The sequence below is a fragment of the Chaetodon trifascialis genome, chromosome 3, assembly GCF_039877785.1.
Source record: "Chaetodon trifascialis isolate fChaTrf1 chromosome 3, fChaTrf1.hap1, whole genome shotgun sequence".
NCBI classification, from domain to species: domain Eukaryota; kingdom Metazoa; phylum Chordata; class Actinopteri; order Chaetodontiformes; family Chaetodontidae; genus Chaetodon; species Chaetodon trifascialis.
In genome coordinates this window covers 5172658-5194277 of record NC_092058.1, presented here as the reverse complement: position 1 = coordinate 5194277, position 21620 = coordinate 5172658, and the positions used below count along the sequence as shown (strand labels likewise).

Sequence of the window (21620 nt, the reverse complement as noted above, 5' to 3'; positions counted from 1 at the left end):
ATAATGTTTAGCTTCAGCTCCACCAATCACCAACCAGTCGATGTTTATTACTGAAGTGCACGTTGGGAGATGCAGTTTATTTCCTTCCATGGTTTATTTCCAAAGGCTTGTACCTTTGACTTTTGCAGAAAATTTCCAGCACAGTTTTTTTTATCTTTTGTACTGATGATTCAATCGAGAATGTTTCATGTCTGTCCAAGCCTCAGAGAGCTCCAGCTGTCAGTCACTGAACACCATCTACGGAGAAAATGAACCAGACTGATACTGTGGAACCTTGGATGTCTGAAAAAAACTCTTTTGTCAGGTTATTTTGAATTAGCAGAGCGAGGGAGGTTGAGTCGTGTTATTTCTCTTTCACAGTCTGCAGCTGTGGGAAGCAGGGAAGGTGTGATGAGGGCATGGAGGGCTCTGGACAGTGTGTCTGTAAGCCGGGCTGGGAGGGCGATCGCTGCCAGAGCGAAAGAGGTGGGTTTTCCTCCTGAATGTGAGGGCTTCAACACAAGTAATGTTGTCAGCAAATCCATGAAAAGACCAGAACTAATGTGTCTCTCAATACTTTCTGACTTCTGTCTGTGGCTCTTAGCCCTGAACTCATCGGTTCCTACTGAAGACATAAATGAAAATGAAAGTACGATACATCAGGCTCTGGACACACACATACTACTTCTTTGTTGGATCAAATCTTTAATGGTTTTGGTCTTTTGATGGGATTTGCCAATAATAAGAAGAGTAGGATATTGCCAGACTTACAATTTAACTTTAACCTCCTCCAGAGGTCACGGTGTATTTCTTTGTCTTTTCATACGAAATTCTAAAATCCACTTGACTGATTTGAGTTATATTTGGCCATGTGACAAGTAACAACTGATTACCTTTTGTTGAGTTTCTGGATCAGTGGCACCACAGTGTGTGGCTCCTTACAAATCACTTTGGCTTTAGAGGCAAAACTCTTTCTTTCCAAGCCTCTGAAGTCCGGTACAGACTAGTTGTGCAGAATAGTTGAATACATGTTCAACCTGATCCTGGAGCTGGGAAAGTTCCACAGCTGTTGAGAACATCCCGCATGGAACCAACACAAAGGACCTCAATCTCCACCACCTGGTGAGCCGAGCAATGGACGCACCACAGTTCGTCTATCAAACTGGCATTGAAGTGGATAACTTGTCTCACCTGGAAAAGCCTGGGAGCACCGTGAGAATCATCTTTTTTGATTTCTCCAGTGTCTTCAACAGCATACAACCCATGCTTCTGAGGGACAGGTCGGAGTGTAAGGGGTGGAGCACCCCCTCAAAGAATGGACTGCCTCACCAAACAACCACCGTATGTGAGGATACAGGACTGTGAGTCTGATATGGTTTTCTGCAGCTTGGAGAGCCCTCAGGGAACAGTCCTGGCAGTCTTCCTCTTCATCTTCTACTCTGCAGAATTCACACACAGTCCAGGTGACTGCCTCCAGCTGATGTTCTCTGACGACTGAAATCATCGTCCTCCTCAGGGATGAGGACGGATTTGTGGATTGGTGCTGGCGGAACCACCTCCAGATCAGTGCAGGGAAATCCAGAGAGCTGGTGGTGGACTTCCACAGCTGCACCGTCTCCTCCTGCACCAGTGAACATCCAGGGAAAAGACAGAAAGCTGCTGGAATCATACAGGCACCTGGGTGTTCACCTGAATAATAAACTGTACTGGACTGACGACATGAAAGCACTAAATAAGACAGACCAGAGCAGACTGTATCTGCTGAGGAGACTCAGGGCTTTTGGAGTGCAGGGGGCACTCCTGAGGACCTTCTTTGGCTGTGTGATGGCAGCAGCCATCTTCTATGGAGCGGTATGCAGCATCTTGACTGCTTACAGGAAGAGACTTCACTGACTGGTTAAGAAGGCCACCTCAGTCCTGGTGGAGGTGGTGGGACAAAGGGAGATTATGGCTAAGCTATCATTCCTGATTGAGGACATGTCCCACCCCATGTTGGACACTCTGATAGCACTGAGCAGCTCCTTCAGCTGCAGGCTGCTTCACCCACAGTGTGTGAAGGGGAGATACTGCAGGTCCTTCCTTCCTGCTGCTGCTGTCAGACTTTACAATCAGCACCGCTCCCAGCAGACCACACACACCCAATCTGACTCATTCACTCATGTGTGATATCACTGTATAATAAACTGTGAACTGTTAATGTGCAATAAGGTGTAACTTACTTAGTGTATTGTTTAGTTATCTATCTGTTTTCTTACTGATACTTCTTGCTATTATTATATGTAACAGTGCTGATTCCCCTGCTGTTGGACTAATAAAGGATTATCTTATTTTATCTCACTGCTTGGTTCCTATGTGCAGTTTAAGACCACACCCATTTTTAATCAAACAGTTTTGTGCTTGAAGATTAAAAGTCATTTCACTGTTAGTAGTACTTGTACACGCAGTTATCTCAGTAATACAGCTCAGCTATAAACAATTTCAAAGGCCTGTTTAACCTCCGTCTTTGATGAATCACCCCTCCGTCTGTCTGTCCAGGCTCGATCCCAGAGGAGTGCCGGCAGTGCCACGCCCAGGCGGACTGTGTGCCAGGTGTTGGTTGTCAGTGTAAGACTGGATTTCAGGGGAATGGCACCGACTGCAGTCCAGAGCCACGTGAGTGTTCTGCAGTTCAGGATGATTTATCAACCGGAGATAACGACTTCCTGCAGCCTTTTGTCTGCATGATGATAATGATTCTTTTAGTAGTTGAAACCGCAACATGATAAGACACCTCAGACTCATCAGAGCACTGTGATGGAGTTAGTATTAATGGCCTTTTTTAATAAAAGTAGAAAGTGCTTTGTAGCCACAAACAATGAGAAACTGGAAACGGAGTGTAGAACTGTGACCTTCAAAACTCGATAACAATGAACACTCCTAAAATGTTTGGCTGAAGGCCTGCTGCAGGATGTTAGGTCACCCTGATCCCCCTGGCTCAAGTAAACAACTTCAGACTTTTTTCTCATTCAAATGAAGAAAGCTGAGAAGCCGATGGATGGAGTTCCAGTGTTGACTTTCAGCTTTGATTTGAGGGAGTTTACATCCACAGTGGATCAACAGTGTACGAACTGTAAAAGATAACTGGACAAATTTACATAATGGCTGCACGTGCAATCATTTTTTTAGTTAGAAGCCCCATCAGATGTAGGCGCAGCAGGTCCAGACCCACCCACTACGGGTGGGAATGGTTCATACCAGTGTTGGAATTACAGTGAAACTGTATCAGGTGTAATGGATACACAAACACATTGTCATTTCAGATCATCTGAAGACAGATCATAGTGAGAAAATACCCTGATGTCTATGGCAGTCATATCTACACCAGTAGAAAACAGCTTATGCCACAACGAAAGCAACTGATTACTCATTCAGAGTATTTATGGTGAATAATACATAATCTGTCATACGTATGGCTGGTTAATGTTCAACAAGGTTACATTTTATATAAAGTGATCTGTTAATGAATTTCACAAGCCAGAAATGATACTAATGTTTGTTTAGCTGGCTCTAAATTGTTGTTATGGATGAGTCAGACTGGCTACGGTGGCCAGGCTATCGTTTGTCGTTGGGTAGATTGGCAAGGATTTACAAGATTTCTGTCATTTCAAAAGCATCGCACATATTCCGACAGCAGAGCGCAGAACAGTTGAGAGTAACTTTAACATTTGTTCATTTATGGTGTGATGTTGTGCTACGTTGTCAATAATGGCAAAAAAAAATATGTGAAGCAACTAACTGTCAGAAACATTTGTGATGCCTCCATGCCGGCAACAGCCGTGGCAGGAGGCACGTTTTCGGGTTTGTCTGTCCATCCTCCCATACATACTTACATCTGTCCCATTCTCAGAAATAAATATCGTAGGAACACCTCGAGGAATTTCCTCACATTTGTCCGAAACGTTCACTTGAACTCCACGATGAACTGATTAGATTTTGATGGTCAGTTATCAAGGTCGCTGTGACCTCTGGCCCAGTCTGTGAACACGATATCTCAGGAATGCCTTGAGAGAATTTTGGGTGTTGCAGCATGTGATGAAGCTCTCTACCAATCATCTGTAAAAATAGGCTCGAAGTGAAGACAGCATGGACTATTTATCCTGATGGAAAAAACCATCCCAAGTCCTCTACATAGAAATCAGCCCACAGGCTGTCAAAGGCGAGCAGGAAGGCTGGGGAAGGTCTCATTTTTTAACTGAAATCCGTTGTGATTAAGTGATTAATATGTGTAAATAACTTCTCATTTTTGCACATATTTAAATGTCATATGTTCCCTGTGATGCTCAGCCAGCTTCACTTCCTGCTTGTTTTGGGATTTTGGGCTTTCTCCTTCAGTCCGGTCTTTAGCAGTGAAACAAACGACCAGGTCGTTCGAGGTAATGTGTCCAACTTGGCTGTCTATGACTTTTCAGCCTGATTCACGACAGTTTCCACACCCGCTAATGATGCAGCTGCTCTCAACACTGCAGCGACAGACGGTGATGTGGATGGGGGAGGGGAGGCTCGCTTTCTTCACATGTTTGTGCGATTTGTGATTGTCCAGCACAACAGACACTGTTCACCTATTCTGGATAGAAAACCTCAAAGTTGAAAGTCAGCACTTAAACCTTATAACCACTGCTGCTGAGACAAGACCATAAAAATACATCAAAAACTGATAGATTTTCCTCAGTGTTTCATCCTCTATATTTGTTATGTTATGTCTGAGCAATTAATAAAGTTTTAAAAAATGGCTGGCCAAAGAAAAAGATGTGAAATGTGTATATCTGAACTTCCATACTGCTGTGCAGTACGCTGCCTGCACTGTGCCTAACAATGAGAAGGCTGTGTAAATATGAAGATGACTGGAATGCACCATGTGAGCAGAGCAGATGACAGTTTTATTAAACACCGTGCAGCTCCAGACCTGTGCTCAGAGTATAATGGTGGCTGTCACCAGAACGCAGACTGTAACCAGACGGGGCTGCTCGTCAACTGCACCTGTCACAGCGATTACCAAGGAGACGGCTACTCCTGCGAGCCCATCAACAGGTGGGCGTGGCCGTCATTTCTCTCAATTCAATCTCTCCTTCCCTTCTGTGGTTTTCTTTATCAAAGGAGTTTTTTGGTGAGCGTAAGACGTTCAGAGATGTGACATCAGGCTGCTGCTGTTCTGTCTGTTTGTAATCCAGGTGTGTTGAGGAGCAGAACGGGGGCTGCAGTGACTTTGCCACCTGCAAGTTCACCGGTCCAGTGAGTCAAATCCTTCATTTTCTTCTTTAGAATTTTAATTTAGTTTGTTCCTGTTCACCTGTGTTATCAGGAGGAAGAATCAAAAGAAAGTTGAACTACAAAATGAGCCTGAACCCGTAATTGAGTCTAATCTGACACAATATCGAACATGCATGTAAAATATGCCAGCACTGGATCAGGAGCCTCGCTGGATGGAGGAGAGAAAGGGCTCATTGATCACAAAACCTGATTTCCTGCTTTCTATTGATCACTCTGATTACTTAAACTGATTGATCTGGTTCCACTAGAACGAGCGTGAGTGTGAGTGCCTGCCGGGGTACGTGGGTAATGGAGTCCAGTGTCTGGAGAAGGTGGTGCCCCCTGTTGACCGCTGCCTGGAAGACAACGGAGACTGTGACCCTGTGGCCACCTGCAAGGACCTGCATTACCATGGTAACACATGAGCACTGACTTCACGTGACAGGCCGATTGTCCAAATCATCCTTAAGGGCCATCTTGTGTCACCGTGGTGAACCTGTCGCTGCAGTGTAATCGCATTTATTCCCTCTGCCGAGCGGCAGCCATTTTGGCTCCATGTCCTATTCTGTTTCAGTTGCTATGGTAACTGTTGATTCGACAGCAGCTGACCTTTATAGCATTCATGTTACCATGGTGATGCTATAGAGAACACTGTTTTTTTAGTTTGACTTTTTTGAGACACGTAAACAAACAGAAGGCACTCAGCTGGACGACGACAGGCAGCGCCCAGAGTTTGTTCAGGCCTCGAGCTCGTTAAGGCTGAGAGCCTCTGAGCTAACACCCAGAGACGGCTCTTACCTGGGGCTCATTCATCGTGCCGTGTGGTCAAAGTTCATTCCGTTTTTAGTGGAAACAAACATCTGACAGCCAATCAGAGACCAGGGTTTTTCTTTGTTGTAGTTTGATCCCTTTCAATCAGCTGCGGGCTTTTGTGTCAGTTTTCAGCCTCAGATCAATGCCTTGTATTCTGTTTTCACCTGGAGAGATTAGACTGTCGCACTGAGCCATAAAGGACGAAGTAATCTGACGTAAAGATAACTTTGGTGTTTGTGGTTCAGCCAACACAGCTGGAGTGTTCCACCTGCGCGCCCCGGAGGGGAGGTACAAGATGAACTTCAGTCAGGCTGAAGCTGCCTGCCAGGCCGAGGGCGCCACGCTGGCCAGCTTGAAGCAGCTGGGAGACGCACAGCAGGTAAACCCACCCACTGGAGGGGTTTCCATAGAGGCACCAGACAGGTCAATACATGTCGCTCATATATACGCAAACAGTATTTAAAAGAAAGAATGTTAGAAGATAGAAAGTTCAGCTACATGCTCCTAAGCAGCTGTGAGTGAGAGCAGCGTGCACCTCCTCTCTAAAAATGCTGTTGTTGTCTTGATAAACAACACAACAAAAGAGAGCATCTTCTTATTCACTCTAGAAAGAAATGTTTAACTGTGAGGCCAGATTGATGCTTGACACCAGAGTTTGACAGAGTCCCGCCTACATACAGTGTCGGTTTTGATTGACAGTTCAGCATTAGAGTTTACCTTCTCTGTAGAATCTCCACAACACCAGACGCATGTACTGAACGTGACCAGGTCACACTGTGCTTTTATTCCCCCCAGTCACTGAGTCTTTGGTGGTGGCCACATCGTCTCATGACATTACTGGTTAAAACTGTTCCCTGCAGTCACTTTATTTAAGTCTCTCGGTTACTGTGATACAGCAGTAATGACAGTGAGCAAAAGGTTCCTTGTAACTGAAAATGAGGAGATAACAGAGCTGTTTCCAACTTCATCAGAAGCATCAGAAACGTGTCGATGAAAATTCAAGCAGCCAATCAATTTCCGTTCTCCTCGTGATGTTTCTGTAGCCTCGACATGTCTGCACCCGTCAGCTACGCCTGAGGTTGTGCATGTAGCTGTGGTTGATGCGGTGTCATGCAGATATATAAATCAAGCTTTACCTTTATTCGTTTGGAAGATATTCTGTTAAATAAACAAACAGGACTGAAACCTGAACCTTTGAGGTGTCAATCAACCTGTCGAACAGTTGAGGTCAGATCAGGAATGCATCTTGTTTGTTGATGCACAATATTCACAACCACATTACAACAACCTCTCCCAATTAATTGCCAAGTACTCTCTTCCTCTTTCACCTGTCTGGATCAAAGCAGTGCATGCTGGTACTTGTGATCGATCATTCATCCCGCCGTCCTCCATCTTCTCTCGTCCTGACAGCTGGGAATGCATCTGTGTGTGGCCGGCTGGTTGGAGGGGGGGAAGGCGGGATACCCGACCCGCTTCCCCTCGGTCAAGTGTGGAGACAATCACGTGGGCCTGGTTCTCTACAAAGAACCTGTGGACCAGAGCAACATGTACGACGCCTACTGCTACAGGCTCAAAGGTACTCGGGCAGCGCAGTCTGTTGATTTTATCAGTAGATATTTTGGCTCCTGATTGTGGAAGGTCATAACGTTCATGACGTCGTTTAATTCGTTGTTGTTGAGTCTGCTGCTCATCGCAGAGCGCTCTGTGGATTCAGCTCAGACACAAACAGGCTGTTTTTTTTTTGGCTTTATAATCCAGAGCTGCAACGAAAGATTGTTCTCATGACTTACTCTATCACCTGGTAGTTCACATGATGAAGGATGAACTAATAGTGACACTTGCATGTCGCAGGTTCACAGAGTTCTAGATGATGTCTCAAATGGAAACTTTTAGGATTACAATGATATTCTGTTTGGTTTTCTGTGTATTCTGTGTAATATATTTATAAAATCCAACAGGTCATTAACAGTTCACTCCACTGTAACGCTCCAGACGTCTGACCGATAGACGGTGAAAACTGTTACCACAGTAATAGATACAGCATCAATACATTCCTGACTTCTTAATGACAAATCAAAGGTTTCAGTTGAGACATCAGACCTGAATTCTGAACTTGGGAGGACACATGAGAGATGTTAATGCGTGTGTGTGCGTGCAGATGTTTCTTGTGTGTGTCCTGCTGGCTACGTTGGAAATGGAGATTTCTGTAACGGCGTCCTGACCAGCGTCCTCGCCACGTATAGTAACTTCTCCATCTTCTACAAGGTGAGTGTGACAGTTGCACCATTCAGCTGTGAAGGGATCATCTGGTTCATTTCTTTCTGCCGTTGTGTCGGTAATAATAACAGTTTGTTCAGGGCAGTGTTGTGCTGGCATCAGCTGACTAATAACGTCCAGTCATAGTCAAGCAGGACAGCACCACCTTAACAACTCCACTCATACAAACAGCTCAACCTCCTCCTGATGGAATAGATATTTGGTCATGTTAATTTTGACTGAGGTCTAATGTTCATGTGTGTGTTTGTTAATGAAATCCAGCAGGATCTTCTTGAGCTCCCTCAAAGAGCAGAGCCCTTTCAACCAGATGTACCTGTATAAGCATTTGGTGATATGAAAGGTTAATTCCTTGATGTTAATTCTGACTGACCTGATAACAAGGAAGGACACCCACAGAAATGAGAACCAGGTTATGATGAACCTGTTACGTTTGGCAGTTCAAAAACCCAAATGCAGAACACTCAGTCGAGCAAGTTGAAAGAACAAAAAGAGAGCTTTCATAACAAAAGTGAGCCGGCCGAGCCAAAATCCAAGAACAAAGCAGAAATACAAATAACAAACCAGTAAACCAGACGATGACCTAAAACCGAAAGAGGGAAAACACACTGACTTAATACACGAGAGGGAAGAATAACGAGGGGCAGGTGAAACTAATCACAAGGGCGGGAAAGAGAGAAAGGCAGGAAGTAAAACAAATGACGACACGAGGAGAGACGCTACACCATAAAACAGGATATAAACCCAAAACCATAACTAAACAGGAACTTTCCATTACATATATTTCCTTTTTTCTTCCTCCTGTACAATAAACTGCTGTTTCATTCTCCTTCTCTGTGACGCTAAACGTTAATTACCAAATAAGGAACAATCAAATTTAAAATGGGGAAAGAAAGTCTGCAACTATGCTAGCAGCTCTGTGAGGCAGATGCTCAGAGCTAAATGCTAACGTCAGCGTGCTAATATGCTCGGAATGACAATGCTAAAATGATGTTTAACAGGTATAATTATCATGTTCAACATTTTAATTAAACATGTTAGCATGCTAACCTGCACGCCACCTGCTGGTGGCGCTGCAGGAAAAGTCAGGGGGTCACCAAAGTCACCAAAGTCATTAGGATTCATCCTCTGGGCATCGTTGAATCTTTGTGTTAAACTTTATGAGTTCAGTCTGGACTAAAGTGATGGGCTGAGCATGACTGAAAACATTCTTAGTTCAATACTATCAGAAATTTCTAAGAGCACAGAGAAAACAAGAAATTTAGAAATCTGAAGTGTAAAATAACCACAACTGTTGCCGCTTGGGCAGAAAAAAGTGTTTCCTGGGACTCTTCTGGGTTCTTTTGTTGAGGGTGTTTTTTGGGCACCAAAGTGTGATTTTTAAATTGTACACAGGCCTGTTTTTTTTTTTTTTTTTTTTCATTTATTCCATATAACATTGTAAATTATGTCGAGGTAAAGACTGTGCTCGCGGCATGAAGACATCATCGAAAATAGCTCATCTGCAGACATCAGTCATCATGTTCTGTGATCAGGACTTCAGTGTTGCCCTATTTTGGAATGAAGTGCTTCCTGGGTCTGATCCAGGTGGGTTTCATCATGGATTCATTTCCTTTCTGTCCTCAGACAAAGAGACGTCTCAGAACAAAACAGAGTGGTTCACTTTGTCCCCTCAGTGCTTTAGTCCTCTGCAGAACAGTGGCATGCAAACACACACGATCAACAGCTGTTATGGTATACAAACGAGGTGACAGTAAACGTCAACAGCTGCACTTCACAAAGCAGATGACACAAACTACAAACTACGCATAAGTTAGGAAAATAAGCGTGTACGTACATTAAAATATAATAGTCTCTAAAAGGACAGACAGACTTTTGAGTTGTTAATTTGTGAGAGAGAACACACTCGTCTCCCCCTGAAGATAACTGAGCTGTGGAAGACTTCAGCCAACAAGGAGAAGTTAAAAATAAAAAACGGCTGTAGGAGGATTCAGGTCAAGGTCTGACTCGTAAAAGAGATTAGAGTGAGAGGCTCTAAAAGTACAAAACTATGAGAAAGAACTTGTGAACTCCGTATCTCTTCAGGGCTCATACTTGTGGAGGAAAGTTGAAAAGCCGCCTTCAAAGCATATTTTTAATAACTGGCTGATTCCTGCTGGTTTCTCCTCTCAGCTGGCGCTGTTCCTCTTTTCTTCTGCATGGCCTGAACATATCGACTGTTTCAGCAGCTCCAACTTGTTATGCCTCCTCAGTGTGAGGTCGGTCCGTCTCATTCTCCTGAACAGGATGTCTCATCATGTCGTGTCATGTCATATAGATGTCTAAATAAAATGAAACCCCCTGTTCAACAGCAGTCTGACAAACTGCAAAGCAGCGCTAATTAGAGCCGTTCATCAGTATCAGGGCGTCATGGTGACTGATCAGAATGTGCTGGTCTTTGTGTTTGATGTTTTTAATAATATGAAAACAGCAGTTGTCTGAATGGCCATTCAACGTGTGCTAACACAATATTCCTTTATGTTATACATATAAATTAGCTTCCAGACCAACAAAGTAAATCAGCTGATTTTGTGACCTTTGTGAAGAATGTAAATAATGTCAATGATGAATTAGCTTCAAAGCTCTTCTCTCTTCATCAAGCAGCTACTGCAACACACAGTCAGCTAACGTCATGAGTAACTTTGTGCCAGAACTGTCTTTCTATTCTGATTTATGTGGTATATGTGGTGTGTTCAGTTCACATGAGCTCCTCAAAAATGTGGATATGTGTCTCCAACTTCGAGTAATGTATAGCAGGTTGTGTGAGCTGATTACAACCTTTGACATGTACTTACTGTAGCCAGCAACAGCAATCGAAGTTGAAAGACAAAACTGGAAAAAGATCAAACAACCAAAACATGGGAGAGCGTTGATTCAACATCTGGACTCCTGAACATCAGACCTGACGAGGTCCACACACTCGAACCACCTCTGTGGTCCGCGTTTGTTTCGGTAGTGTTTGCTGGACCGACTGACTGTGATCAACTGTTTAAAGCTCCACATAAATAAAATCGGTTTGTTTGTGTGCTGTTGCTTTGTTAGGATTTTACCAGATATAAGCACACATCTCTGAATGATGAAATCTTGACAAGAAGCTGATTGTAATCCTAAATAATTTCACTGTCCTCTCTGTTTCTCTCTCTAGTTGTTGTTGGACTATAGCGGCTCATCCTTGGAGGGCAGACAGCTCGTTGAATTTCTGTCTCACAGGGCGTCTGAGGTCACACTGTTTGTTCCCCATAACACCGGCTTCACCCCAAATAAGGTGCTGTACAGCCTCAATCCTTTAGAAGTAAAGAATTAGACATTTACAACTGGATGAAAACATGTTTAACAGAAATGAAAAAGACTGAAGTGCAGAAAATGACATCAAGCAGGTTGATTAATGGAACCATCTAAAGGAAAAATGTCCAAGTTATGAGCCCTGAGGAACTCCACACATGGTGTTAATTCAGTCAGAGACATAATTAGCAATTAAAACACAAGTAGTGTTTGTATCAACATAACTACTTTGTTAGCTAACCTAACCCTAACCTATACTAAAGTTAAAAAGTAGATATATTGATATGTAAATTTGCAAAACATTTAAATGTATATAAAACAAAAATATTTAACTTTTAATTCATACATATATTTGCCTTTAAGGAATAGTTACAGTACAGTACAAACTACTAGAACTTACACAAAGAATAACATGTTGAACCACTCAAATAATGAGAAATATTTAAATACTCAAATTTTTTGTATGCTTGTCTGCAAAATTTGGCAGAGCTGGATCCCGAGAGTACACTAGTATTTCACTGTTTGGATACAGGTCTATTGAAGCATGCATCAACAATATGCTTGGATTTTCAAGAAGTAGGCAGATCCACACTGACACATATATTAACTTTTATTATGTAATAATTCCAAGTTATGTTTTATCTTTAGAGCATTAGAGCTGTCAGTGAAATCTATTCTGTTTCTGTGTGTGTGTGTGTGTGTGTTTTAGACTCTGTCTGGTAGAGATCTTCAGTATCACATCTCAGCCAATCACAGTAGACGACCATTCAAGGATCTGAAACACCAGGAAGTCATCATATCCAGGCTTGGGTTCAACCTGACTGTTACCCACGGCAACAATGAGGTCAGTCAGAGACACAGACACACAGACACACAGACACACACACCTCCTAGGTTCATAAATCCACATCTCATGTTTGTTAAAATGAAGTTTATTTTGAAACTTGAAAAAAGTTTAGTTAAAGTCGTTAATTTAGTGTCTTTGTCTCCTCAGAGCCGTAAGCTGGTGAACCAGCGGCTGCTGTTGGACTGGGACATTCCTGCTGTGAACGGGATCATCCACGTCATCGAGGCCCCCCTGAAAGCACCTCCTGTACCAGTGAGTGACACTGGTTTAACCCAGAGATAATTAGGACAACTTCTTCCTCTGGTTCTGAGTCTATATAAAGATGTACTGTTCTCAAGATGTAGCAAGCTTATAACACTTCCTGTTTACATCACCCAAAGCATGATGGGAACAGTAGTGCCAAAAGGAATGCCACACTTGTATATGCAGGGTACAGGAAAACAAGGGACTGGACCCAGATGCAGGACTGAGGGAGCAGACTGAAGAACATCCAAGAACAAAGGATAAATACCACCAAAAGAGGGAAAACGCATGGAAAGAAATACACAACAGGCTGATTAACTAATGAAACACATGTGACACAGAAAACAGGAGGAAAACACACAAAGGCAGGAAGTAAAACAAAATATGACACGAGGAGAGTGACCTTTCAAAATAAAACAGGAGATGACTACAGCACAAAACCATAATAAGACATCAGAAATAGACAGTTATGTTAAAAAAATATACCAGTGGTATTAAAGAACTAAGGCTCAGGATCATTATGGTTCTTATATCCCGGAAACACTGATAATCTCCACAATCCATTCATATATGAATATTTAATTTGTGTTGGAAAAAGTCAGAAATGTAGTAATTTAACCTTTATTTATACAAGGTAGACTACATGCTTTTTTTGGAGTAGTGCCCCGTTAAGAGTTATAGTGAAATGTATTATTAAATAACAGAAATAAAATAACAGGATCATGAAGAGAACAGCTGACAAAGTTACAGACTAAAAGAAATCCAGCTGTCCACCTGACAGAAACTATAGAGGGTTGGTGTTCCAAATGTTAATTAAAAAAAAATCGATTCAATTTTATTTATATAGCACCAAATCACAACAGAAGTTGTCTCAGGACACTTTCCATATAGAGCTGGTACAGACCACACTCTGTTTACCTACAGAGACCCAACAATTCCCTCATGAGCAAGCACTTGGCAACAATTGCAAAGAAAAGCTTCCTTTTAACAGGCAGAAACCTCAGGCAGAACCAGGCTCTGGGTGGGCCATCTGCCTCGACCGGTTGGGTGAGGGAGCGAGAGAAAGACATACAGAAATCACAGTGACAGTGGATGTAACGATGGATGTAATGATAATGGAAGTATGACTCATTGTAGTGGCAGTCGCAGGGGATGTCAGGCGGGGCCATGGCAGGAGACGTAGCTATAATCCACATTTCCAAAAAAGAAAGTAATGAGCCCAAAAATCAGTTTTGAGGGGTTACATTCTGGGTTTTGAATTCCAAATATAAAAACACAGATGGGAAGATGAAAATGACCATTCTTGGGGTGTGTTGATGTGTTTAGCTACTTTCCCAGCAGGATGTCACTATGCTGGCCAAACCTGAACTGTGGTCGTGCAGGTAGCTAGAGAGGCTAGAGGGAAGGTGTCATGTAGAAAAGACTCTATTTTCAACCTTTTGTTTGATTCTTATATCGCCGTTCTGACCCTCGTTAGCGACTTTTTAACGTTAACAGAAAAACGGTCCTGGTCAACCCTTCCTGCTCTCTGAAGGTGAACTGAAAAAAAAAAACTTAATTCTTCAGATTTCTTTTCATAAGCTTGCTAACAATGAGATAAAATGTTTGCTGTACCGTGAACTGCTGCGGTTCATATCTGAACCACCAGGAGGCGCCACGGTGACCTTCCCTCTGGTCTGCATCAGAAAGTTCAGTCTGTTGTTGCTAGGCAACAGCTACAGCTGTGGGCAGAGAACAGATGGCTGTGTTTGGATTCTTGGTTTCAGGAAATGAAGATTCAATCAGAGTTTCCACCTTGATAACATCATGACTGATCAATAGTCATGCTATAGGACACAAAAGAAGATGAAGACCCGATCACATTAATGTGAATTAAATGATTAATGTCCAGTGTTCCCCTTCTGTCCACTCGTCCACATCCTCTCCACTTACTGGGGCAGACTGTGGACCAAGTTAGTCTGACACCTTCTGATCTCAGACGTGAATCTTCTTCAGGCTTTGAACTCTGACAGTCACGTTCTGATCTGTCCTTTGTTTTGCGAATTGTCCTCCAACAGAAACACGTCCCCATTCTGTGTGAACACACCTCACTAGTTCTGCATCAATAGCTCCAGTATATGGATCCATGAGCTGGTGAAAACTAAGGCGTCGTCAGTATCACTACAGTGTAATGATACATATTTAATCAACAGTCCCTCTATGACAGGAGTGGGGGCCGTTTTTATGACATCTTTCAAGGGCTGTACTCACTGGCTGCACTTGAGAAGCTTATTATATATATGCAGTGGGGGTGGAGGGGGCTCTCTTGGGGGAGGCAGCAATTGTATCAGGGTGGCCTTGGCATCCCTGTCCCCCTTTGGCAGCGCCCCTGGTCATACTAAATTATTGACCACAAGTATCACAGTGACCTCTGCGATGGCTGGAGCTGCGTCTCTTTGGTGAGGCGTCTGATGTCATATGATGATGACGATGCTACTTGCAGCTGGTTTTCCACATTTGGGTCAGTCTTCAGTCAGTTTTGAAAAGAACTGCTGATAAGTTTTTACTCTTCAGCTCAGTGGTTTCATGTTGTTGGTTGTCAAAATTAAACAGCGAATATGTTCAGTTCTTTTCATGGCGTGAAGCCTCTCACCAAATGCCTGAAGGAGTTTTCACGCTCAGCAGCATATTCAGATGTCATGGCAGCTTTGTCATAGCAGTGTTTCCTCTCTCCAGTTTAATTTGTCCAGTTCCAGCCGCTCCACAGCAGCAACAAGGCTCTCCTTCACAAACTCTCCTTCTGAATGAGGTTTCAGCTTCTAAGCTGTTACTCGCTCACTGCTAAACACGGTCTCTGTCAGAATGTGGTCTGTGAAAGCTGCTTGTTGGGCATCTGAATCAGAATCAGAAAAAGCTTTATTGCCAAGTACAATTTTACACATAGGAGGAATTGGTGCATGACACATCTACTACAAATAAGCCGTTCAAAAGTAAAAAAAAAAAAACAACAATATAAATATATATACACAAGTCTGTTTTTTTTCTTTTCTCAGAAGCACAGTCAGAGAGAAGTCCAAGCTGAGCGTTAATGTAACACAGAGTTATGGCAATGTCAATATGTCAAGTAGAGGCAGAGGTGGAGTGTTAAGAGTCCTAATGCAGTCCTAATGGCACACTGCAGTCTGCCCTTGTCCTTGGCGGAGGCAGCAGCGTACCAGATGGTGATGGTCAGTGATGGCTGTGTAGAAGTGCACCATCATTGTCTTTGGCAGATTGAATTTCTTCAGCTGTCGTAGGAAGAACATCCTCTGCTGTGCTTTCTTGATGACGGAGCTGATGTTCGGCTCCCACTTGAGTTCCTGGGGGAGGATAGTTCCCAGGAAGCGGAAAGACTCCACAGTGTCAAAAGTGCAGTCAAAAAGGGTGATGGAGGCAGGTGAGGCTGCCTCTAGTCTTCCTGTAGTCCACAACCATCTCCACTGGTTTTAGAGCATTGAGCTCTAGGTTGTTCTGGTTGCACCAGGTCACCAGATGGTCAACCTCCCACCTGTAGACAGACTTGTCGCCATCGGAGATGAGTCCGATGAGGGTGGTGTCGTCTGCAAACTTCAGGAGCTTGATGGACTGGTGACTGGAGGTGCAGCTGTTCATGTACAGGGAGAAGCGCAGAGGAGAAAGAACGCAGCCCTGAGGGGATCCGGTGCTGATGGTCTTTGCGTCTGAGACATGTTTTCTCCAGCTTCACGCACTGTTTCCTGTCAGACAGGAAGTCCGTAATCCTCCTGAAGTGGAGGGCCAGGTTGACTGTGTTGTCTACAAACCTGTTGGCTCTGTATGCAAACTGCAGGGGGTCCAGGAGAGGGTCGGTGATGCCTCTGATGTGTGAGAGCACAAGGCGCTCAAAGGACTACATGACCACAGAGGTCAGGGCGACGGGGCTGAAGTCGTTAAGTCCTGTGGTCCTTGGCCTCTTGGGAACTAGGATGATGGTTGAAGCCCTGAAGCAGGCTGGCATGTGACACGTCTCCAGTGAGGTGTTAAAAATGTCTGAACACTGGAGACAGCTGATCAGCGCAGTGCTTCAAGGCGGATGGGGAGACAGAATCCGGTCCAGCTACTTTCCGGGGGTTCTATCTCCTGAAGAGTTTGTTGACCACCTTTAAGGTGGGCATTGGTGGAGGTGACTGGAGCTGGATCTGTTGGGAGGTGTCGTGGGGGATGGTTACCAGACTGTCCCTTTGTCTTTCAAAGCGGCAGTAGAATTCGTTCAGGTCGTTGGCTAGGCGTCGGTCGTTGATGGAGTGGGGGGCTTTAGGCTTGTAGTTGGTGATCTGTCTGAGCCCTTTCCAGACAGACGCAGAGTCGTTAGCTGAGAACTGGTGTTGGAGCTTCTCAGAGTACAGTGGTTTAGCCTCTTTCACCCCCTTGCTAAACGGGTACTTCGCCTCTTTGAATCTGTCTTTGTCCCCACTCCTGAAGGCCTCTTCCTTTGCCAACCTTAGCTGTCTGAGTTTAGCTGTGAACCAGGGTTTGTCATTGTTGTAACACATCCTGGTGTGTGATGGAACACAGCAGTCCTCACAGAAGCTGATGTACTGAACTCTGCTGAAGAGCGTTAACTATATCCATGAGCATTTTGTCCACGCAGCTCATCCAGTTACGCATGTTTTTAGCTGTAACGATGCTTGAGATTGGCCTTTTTCATCACTGAGTGCATCCACACAAACCTAGACAAGCTTGCTTTCCTTTTACTTCAACAAAGAAAACAAATATCCCCTGAATCCTTATCAAAGATACCCGTTTTTCTGTTGAGCTCATGTGTCGGAGTAGAGTAACGTGGAGCAGAGGATTAACCAGAAACAGACCTGAGTGCTGCTGATTTATGCTCTCCCCCTCTGAGCATCGTCAGGTTATCACACATCTACACAAGGTCACCAAGTTCCCAACCACAGTCTGAACTCACAGCCTTCAGCTGGCAAGAACAACAACAAAAGACGTGGAGTCCCCCAGGGTGGTTTATTCCATTAAACGAATTACAATCCTGATCAAAACACTGAACTAATCCATGAAGACCCACCTCTGACGATGATTTTTAAACATTACAGCTGCAATGTGTAAAACTTGTAACTGTAGTGACTCAATGATCCTCAGTTAATGTAGAAAGTTTAATACATATGTGATCAGAGAAGAGGGCAGCATGCACACAGTGATGCCCAAAGCTTAAACATCTCAGCTGAAGATACATCTTTACAGAGCAACCAAGGTCCTCCCACATCACACCACCCAGGAGAGAAAAACAAGGAGGGTCAAGGTTTAGCCTTCAGTACTGTCCTATCAGAGGAGTCTGGTACTCCTCCTCCTCCTCCTCCTCCTCCTCCTCCTCCTCACCCATGACAGTAAAACATACCAACTGTGAATGATCTTGAAGCTCTCAGATTACTATGTCAGTGTCTGAATTTCAAGCACTGTTCTAAGACAGAGATTAAAACATTTCTGAATGGTCATAAATTTTAAGTGGAAAAAACTTCAAGTCCCGGATGAAAGGCAGAAAAGTTTGTCATTTTTATGTTTTTTATGTGTTTAGACGACAGATATTCTCACAAAGAGAATCTGATTACTACCTGTTAACCAGCAGTCACTGCAAGCTCCTACCTGTTGATCAAATCTATGTTTTGTGGCCACGACCTTGTTGACCAGTCACTCCTCCATGCCGACGGTGCAGCAAAGTGTAGCTGCCATGGTAATTAGAGCTAGACAGATGAAGACTCTGTGTGTGTGTGTGTGTGTGTGTGTGTGTGTGTGTGTGTGTGTGTGTGTGTGTGTGTGTGTGTGTGTGAGAGAGAGAGAGGCGTGCAGTGATGAGGGCTCTGTCCTCATATATCAAGTAATTTTCTTGTGTTTGTGTTTGTCATACCTGTCATCTTCAGATTTCTCATCATGCCTCCCGAAGCCACGCCCACTCAAGTGGCACAGTGTCGGCCATCTTGGTGTCACTGTTGCTGGTGTGTGTGTTGGCTGCACTCGGCTACTACGTCTTCAAACACAAGACTGACGCCTTCCGCTTCCACTACTTCAGAGTGAGACACACACACACACAATACAAACATGTACCTTTATACTCATTGAGATAATGCATTCCAGAGCCCCTTACCCAAACCCAGACCTAAACCAGATTCTAAACTAACCTTTAAAACCGAGTCTGAACCCTCAAACAGCCCTTCGATGGTCTGTCTGAGAGTGTGGACAGCGAGGCGTCTCGAGCTTTTTAACTTCAAACTTGATGCCACAGATTTAAACATTATACTCTGGAATTACATTCAGGTTTGACACAGTCCATCAAAGAGAAATGATTTCTATAGATCGAATACTATCTGGTAAATACCAATGGACTAATCAATCATGTGATCTTTTATCTGCAATGCCAACAGAAGTTTGAAGTTTAGCTGACTGACCGGTTTTGTCTGGCTTGACTGATAAATATAATTGAGTATTGTTAACAAAGTAAATATACAATGAAAGTTTATAGAGTGTTTCCTGATAATACTGCCTAGAGGAAGCATACTGTTTATACAGCAAATAGAATATAGTGGCCCCTAAATTGTAATAAATGGATAAAAAACAGTGAACACTCAACTCAAGTTGGCTGAAAAGTGAAATTGATTTCAGCTTTCAAGGTTGCCTGACACATTTTCAGCAGCATTTTGAATGAATTCGTTCATTAAAAATGCATGAAATTTGATTTCTAACATTAGCACAGCCTGACAGGAGACCAAATGAAAGTCTGACAGTTGAGATTTTCCACAAAGCAATGGAAACTGACTTCTTTGTGTTATTTACATTTGGATTTGGATGGAATTATTTTTAATACCAGGAGGTTTTGCTCTGTGTCATTTCCTCTCCTTTCATCCACCCAACAGAACCCACGTTTCTCGTTTACATGACATTTAAGAAATCAGCTAATAGAGAGCTGACTGGAGCCTGGCTGCTTTGCTGCATGTAAAGGCACTGATGGAGGAATCTGATAACATACCAAATTGAAGAATTTTTACAATCTTCAAAAGAATCTGTAAATTACTGCATGAGGAGTCTCTGCTCTTATCGTGGTTCATCCTCTCGTATTATTTTGTCGACTGCTTCTGTGCTGCCATCATGACCAGGTCTCACCTCTAAAAGGAGCCTTTGACCTAAAAGAGGTTTTAAATAAAGGTCAAATCAATAAATACAATTAGAAAACCATGTGTTGTTTGGTTTTAACGAGTCCTGCTTTACGGATACCGACTTCTTTCACGTTTCAGAGCCTTCATCACTGCAATGTTTCATTCAATGATCTTATATGATAAATGTTAATCAGCGCTGACCATCCAATCCTTCAGATTAGGTCCTCCTGTTTCCAACAGATTAGCATTACTGGTTGTTTTTTCTACAGGAGTTTATTCAGAAAATGTTTCACAGAAGGTTTCGTCTCTTGTGTGCGTTAACTCACTCAGTAACTAACAGGGATTCAGCTGCTGGTAGTTTATGGTCACGCTGCTAACAGCTGATCATCATTCCTATTGTTTCCACTGTGACAGAATGAGGATGAGGACGGCGCGGCGGGCGGCAGGGCGAAGCCCACTCTGGTCTCCATCCCCAACCCTCTGTACAGCGGCTCCAGAGCCTTCACTGAACCATTTGGGGTGAGTCCATCAATCAGTGTCTGAACCTTTACATCAGCAGGAGAGTGAGCGGCCCACTGTTGCCTAAAATAAAGCGCTGAAGATCTGCCAAAAGGAAAAGATTTTTTTTTTTTAAATGATAAAGGAAAAAATAATTCTGTCCTCATAACCTTCATTTAACAGAACATCTCCAAACACACAAGGATGTAAATATGGTTCCATGCCAGGCCAGTAGGAGAAAAAGTCACCGATTCGTCAAATATCAGAGAACAACATTTTGAGCTGATCTTCCTTTAACTCAGTGTTTCTCACTTCCGGTCCTCGGGCCCCCCTGCCCTGCATGTTTTAGATGTTTCCCTCCTCCACCACACCTGATTCAAATGATCGGCTTGTCATCAAGCTCTGCAGTGGCCTGATAACGAGCCACTAGGGATGCACATTTTTAATTTTTTTATGACCGTTAAGCGACGCCCTTTAGCGATTAATAACCGTTAACCGATAAGATTTAAATGCCCTTACATGTTGCCATTCCGACATTCCGTCATTCTGACATACTGCCATTCAGACATACCACCATTTAGACATATCACCATCCCGAAATACCGCTATTCCGACACACAAACGTCCCACCATTCCGACAAGGCTTTCCATGTAAGGAAAGGTTGGAATCAGAGAGTCACTGACTCGGCGCTGTTCGGTCCGAACTGCAGATTTACAATGACGGAAAATAGTTAGATTACTCATCTAAAATGTAAAAAAAAAAGCTACAAGATTTAGATAAATAACAGTACTGTAGGCTTCAATCGTCTCCTATTGCTTTTTAAATTATGTCGAGAGCGAGCGCGCTGGTGATTTCTTTAATTGTGTGTTCTGATTCACGCTTCTGAAATCAGATTTTTAAACAGTTCTGATGGAGCTCAATGTTTATCTGGATGATTCGGCTTCATTCCGAACAATTTTGCTGTAAACCTGGACGACCCGCGGCGTGTCTGGAGATAAAAAAAAAAAATATTCAATGTAACGTGTGTTTTGTGCGTAATTGCGCACAATAAGCTGGTGCTTCGGAAGTTGCATTTGGTCGTGTTTGGCCTCCAGTGCCTTGCATGCAGGTGTGCTGTGGTTGAAGTGCCTGACAAGCCGCCCCGCTGCAACAATAACACGATGCACAAACACATTAAATCCGTCATTTACCGCCAGCTGCAGTGTATGTGCAAAACAGGGGA

General features: G+C 43.5%; 1 protein-coding gene across 1 annotated transcript in view; it reads left to right on the top strand.

Annotated features, from left to right (window-relative positions):
* The window catches only part of stab1 (stabilin 1), a 78984-nt gene that overhangs the window by 55963 nt on the left and 1401 nt on the right, over positions 1-21620 (top strand). Inside the window, exons 57-69 of the mRNA XM_070994234.1 lie at positions 361-465; positions 2515-2631; positions 4914-5046; positions 5187-5247; positions 5535-5679; positions 6324-6457; positions 7489-7654; positions 8237-8343; positions 11537-11656; positions 12383-12517; positions 12668-12772; positions 18670-18819; positions 20314-20418. Coding sequence (XP_070850335.1) covers positions 361-465; positions 2515-2631; positions 4914-5046; positions 5187-5247; positions 5535-5679; positions 6324-6457; positions 7489-7654; positions 8237-8343; positions 11537-11656; positions 12383-12517; positions 12668-12772; positions 18670-18819; positions 20314-20418 — 1583 coding nt within the window. The remainder of the gene's footprint in view (positions 1-360; positions 466-2514; positions 2632-4913; positions 5047-5186; positions 5248-5534; positions 5680-6323; positions 6458-7488; positions 7655-8236; positions 8344-11536; positions 11657-12382; positions 12518-12667; positions 12773-18669; positions 18820-20313; positions 20419-21620) is intronic.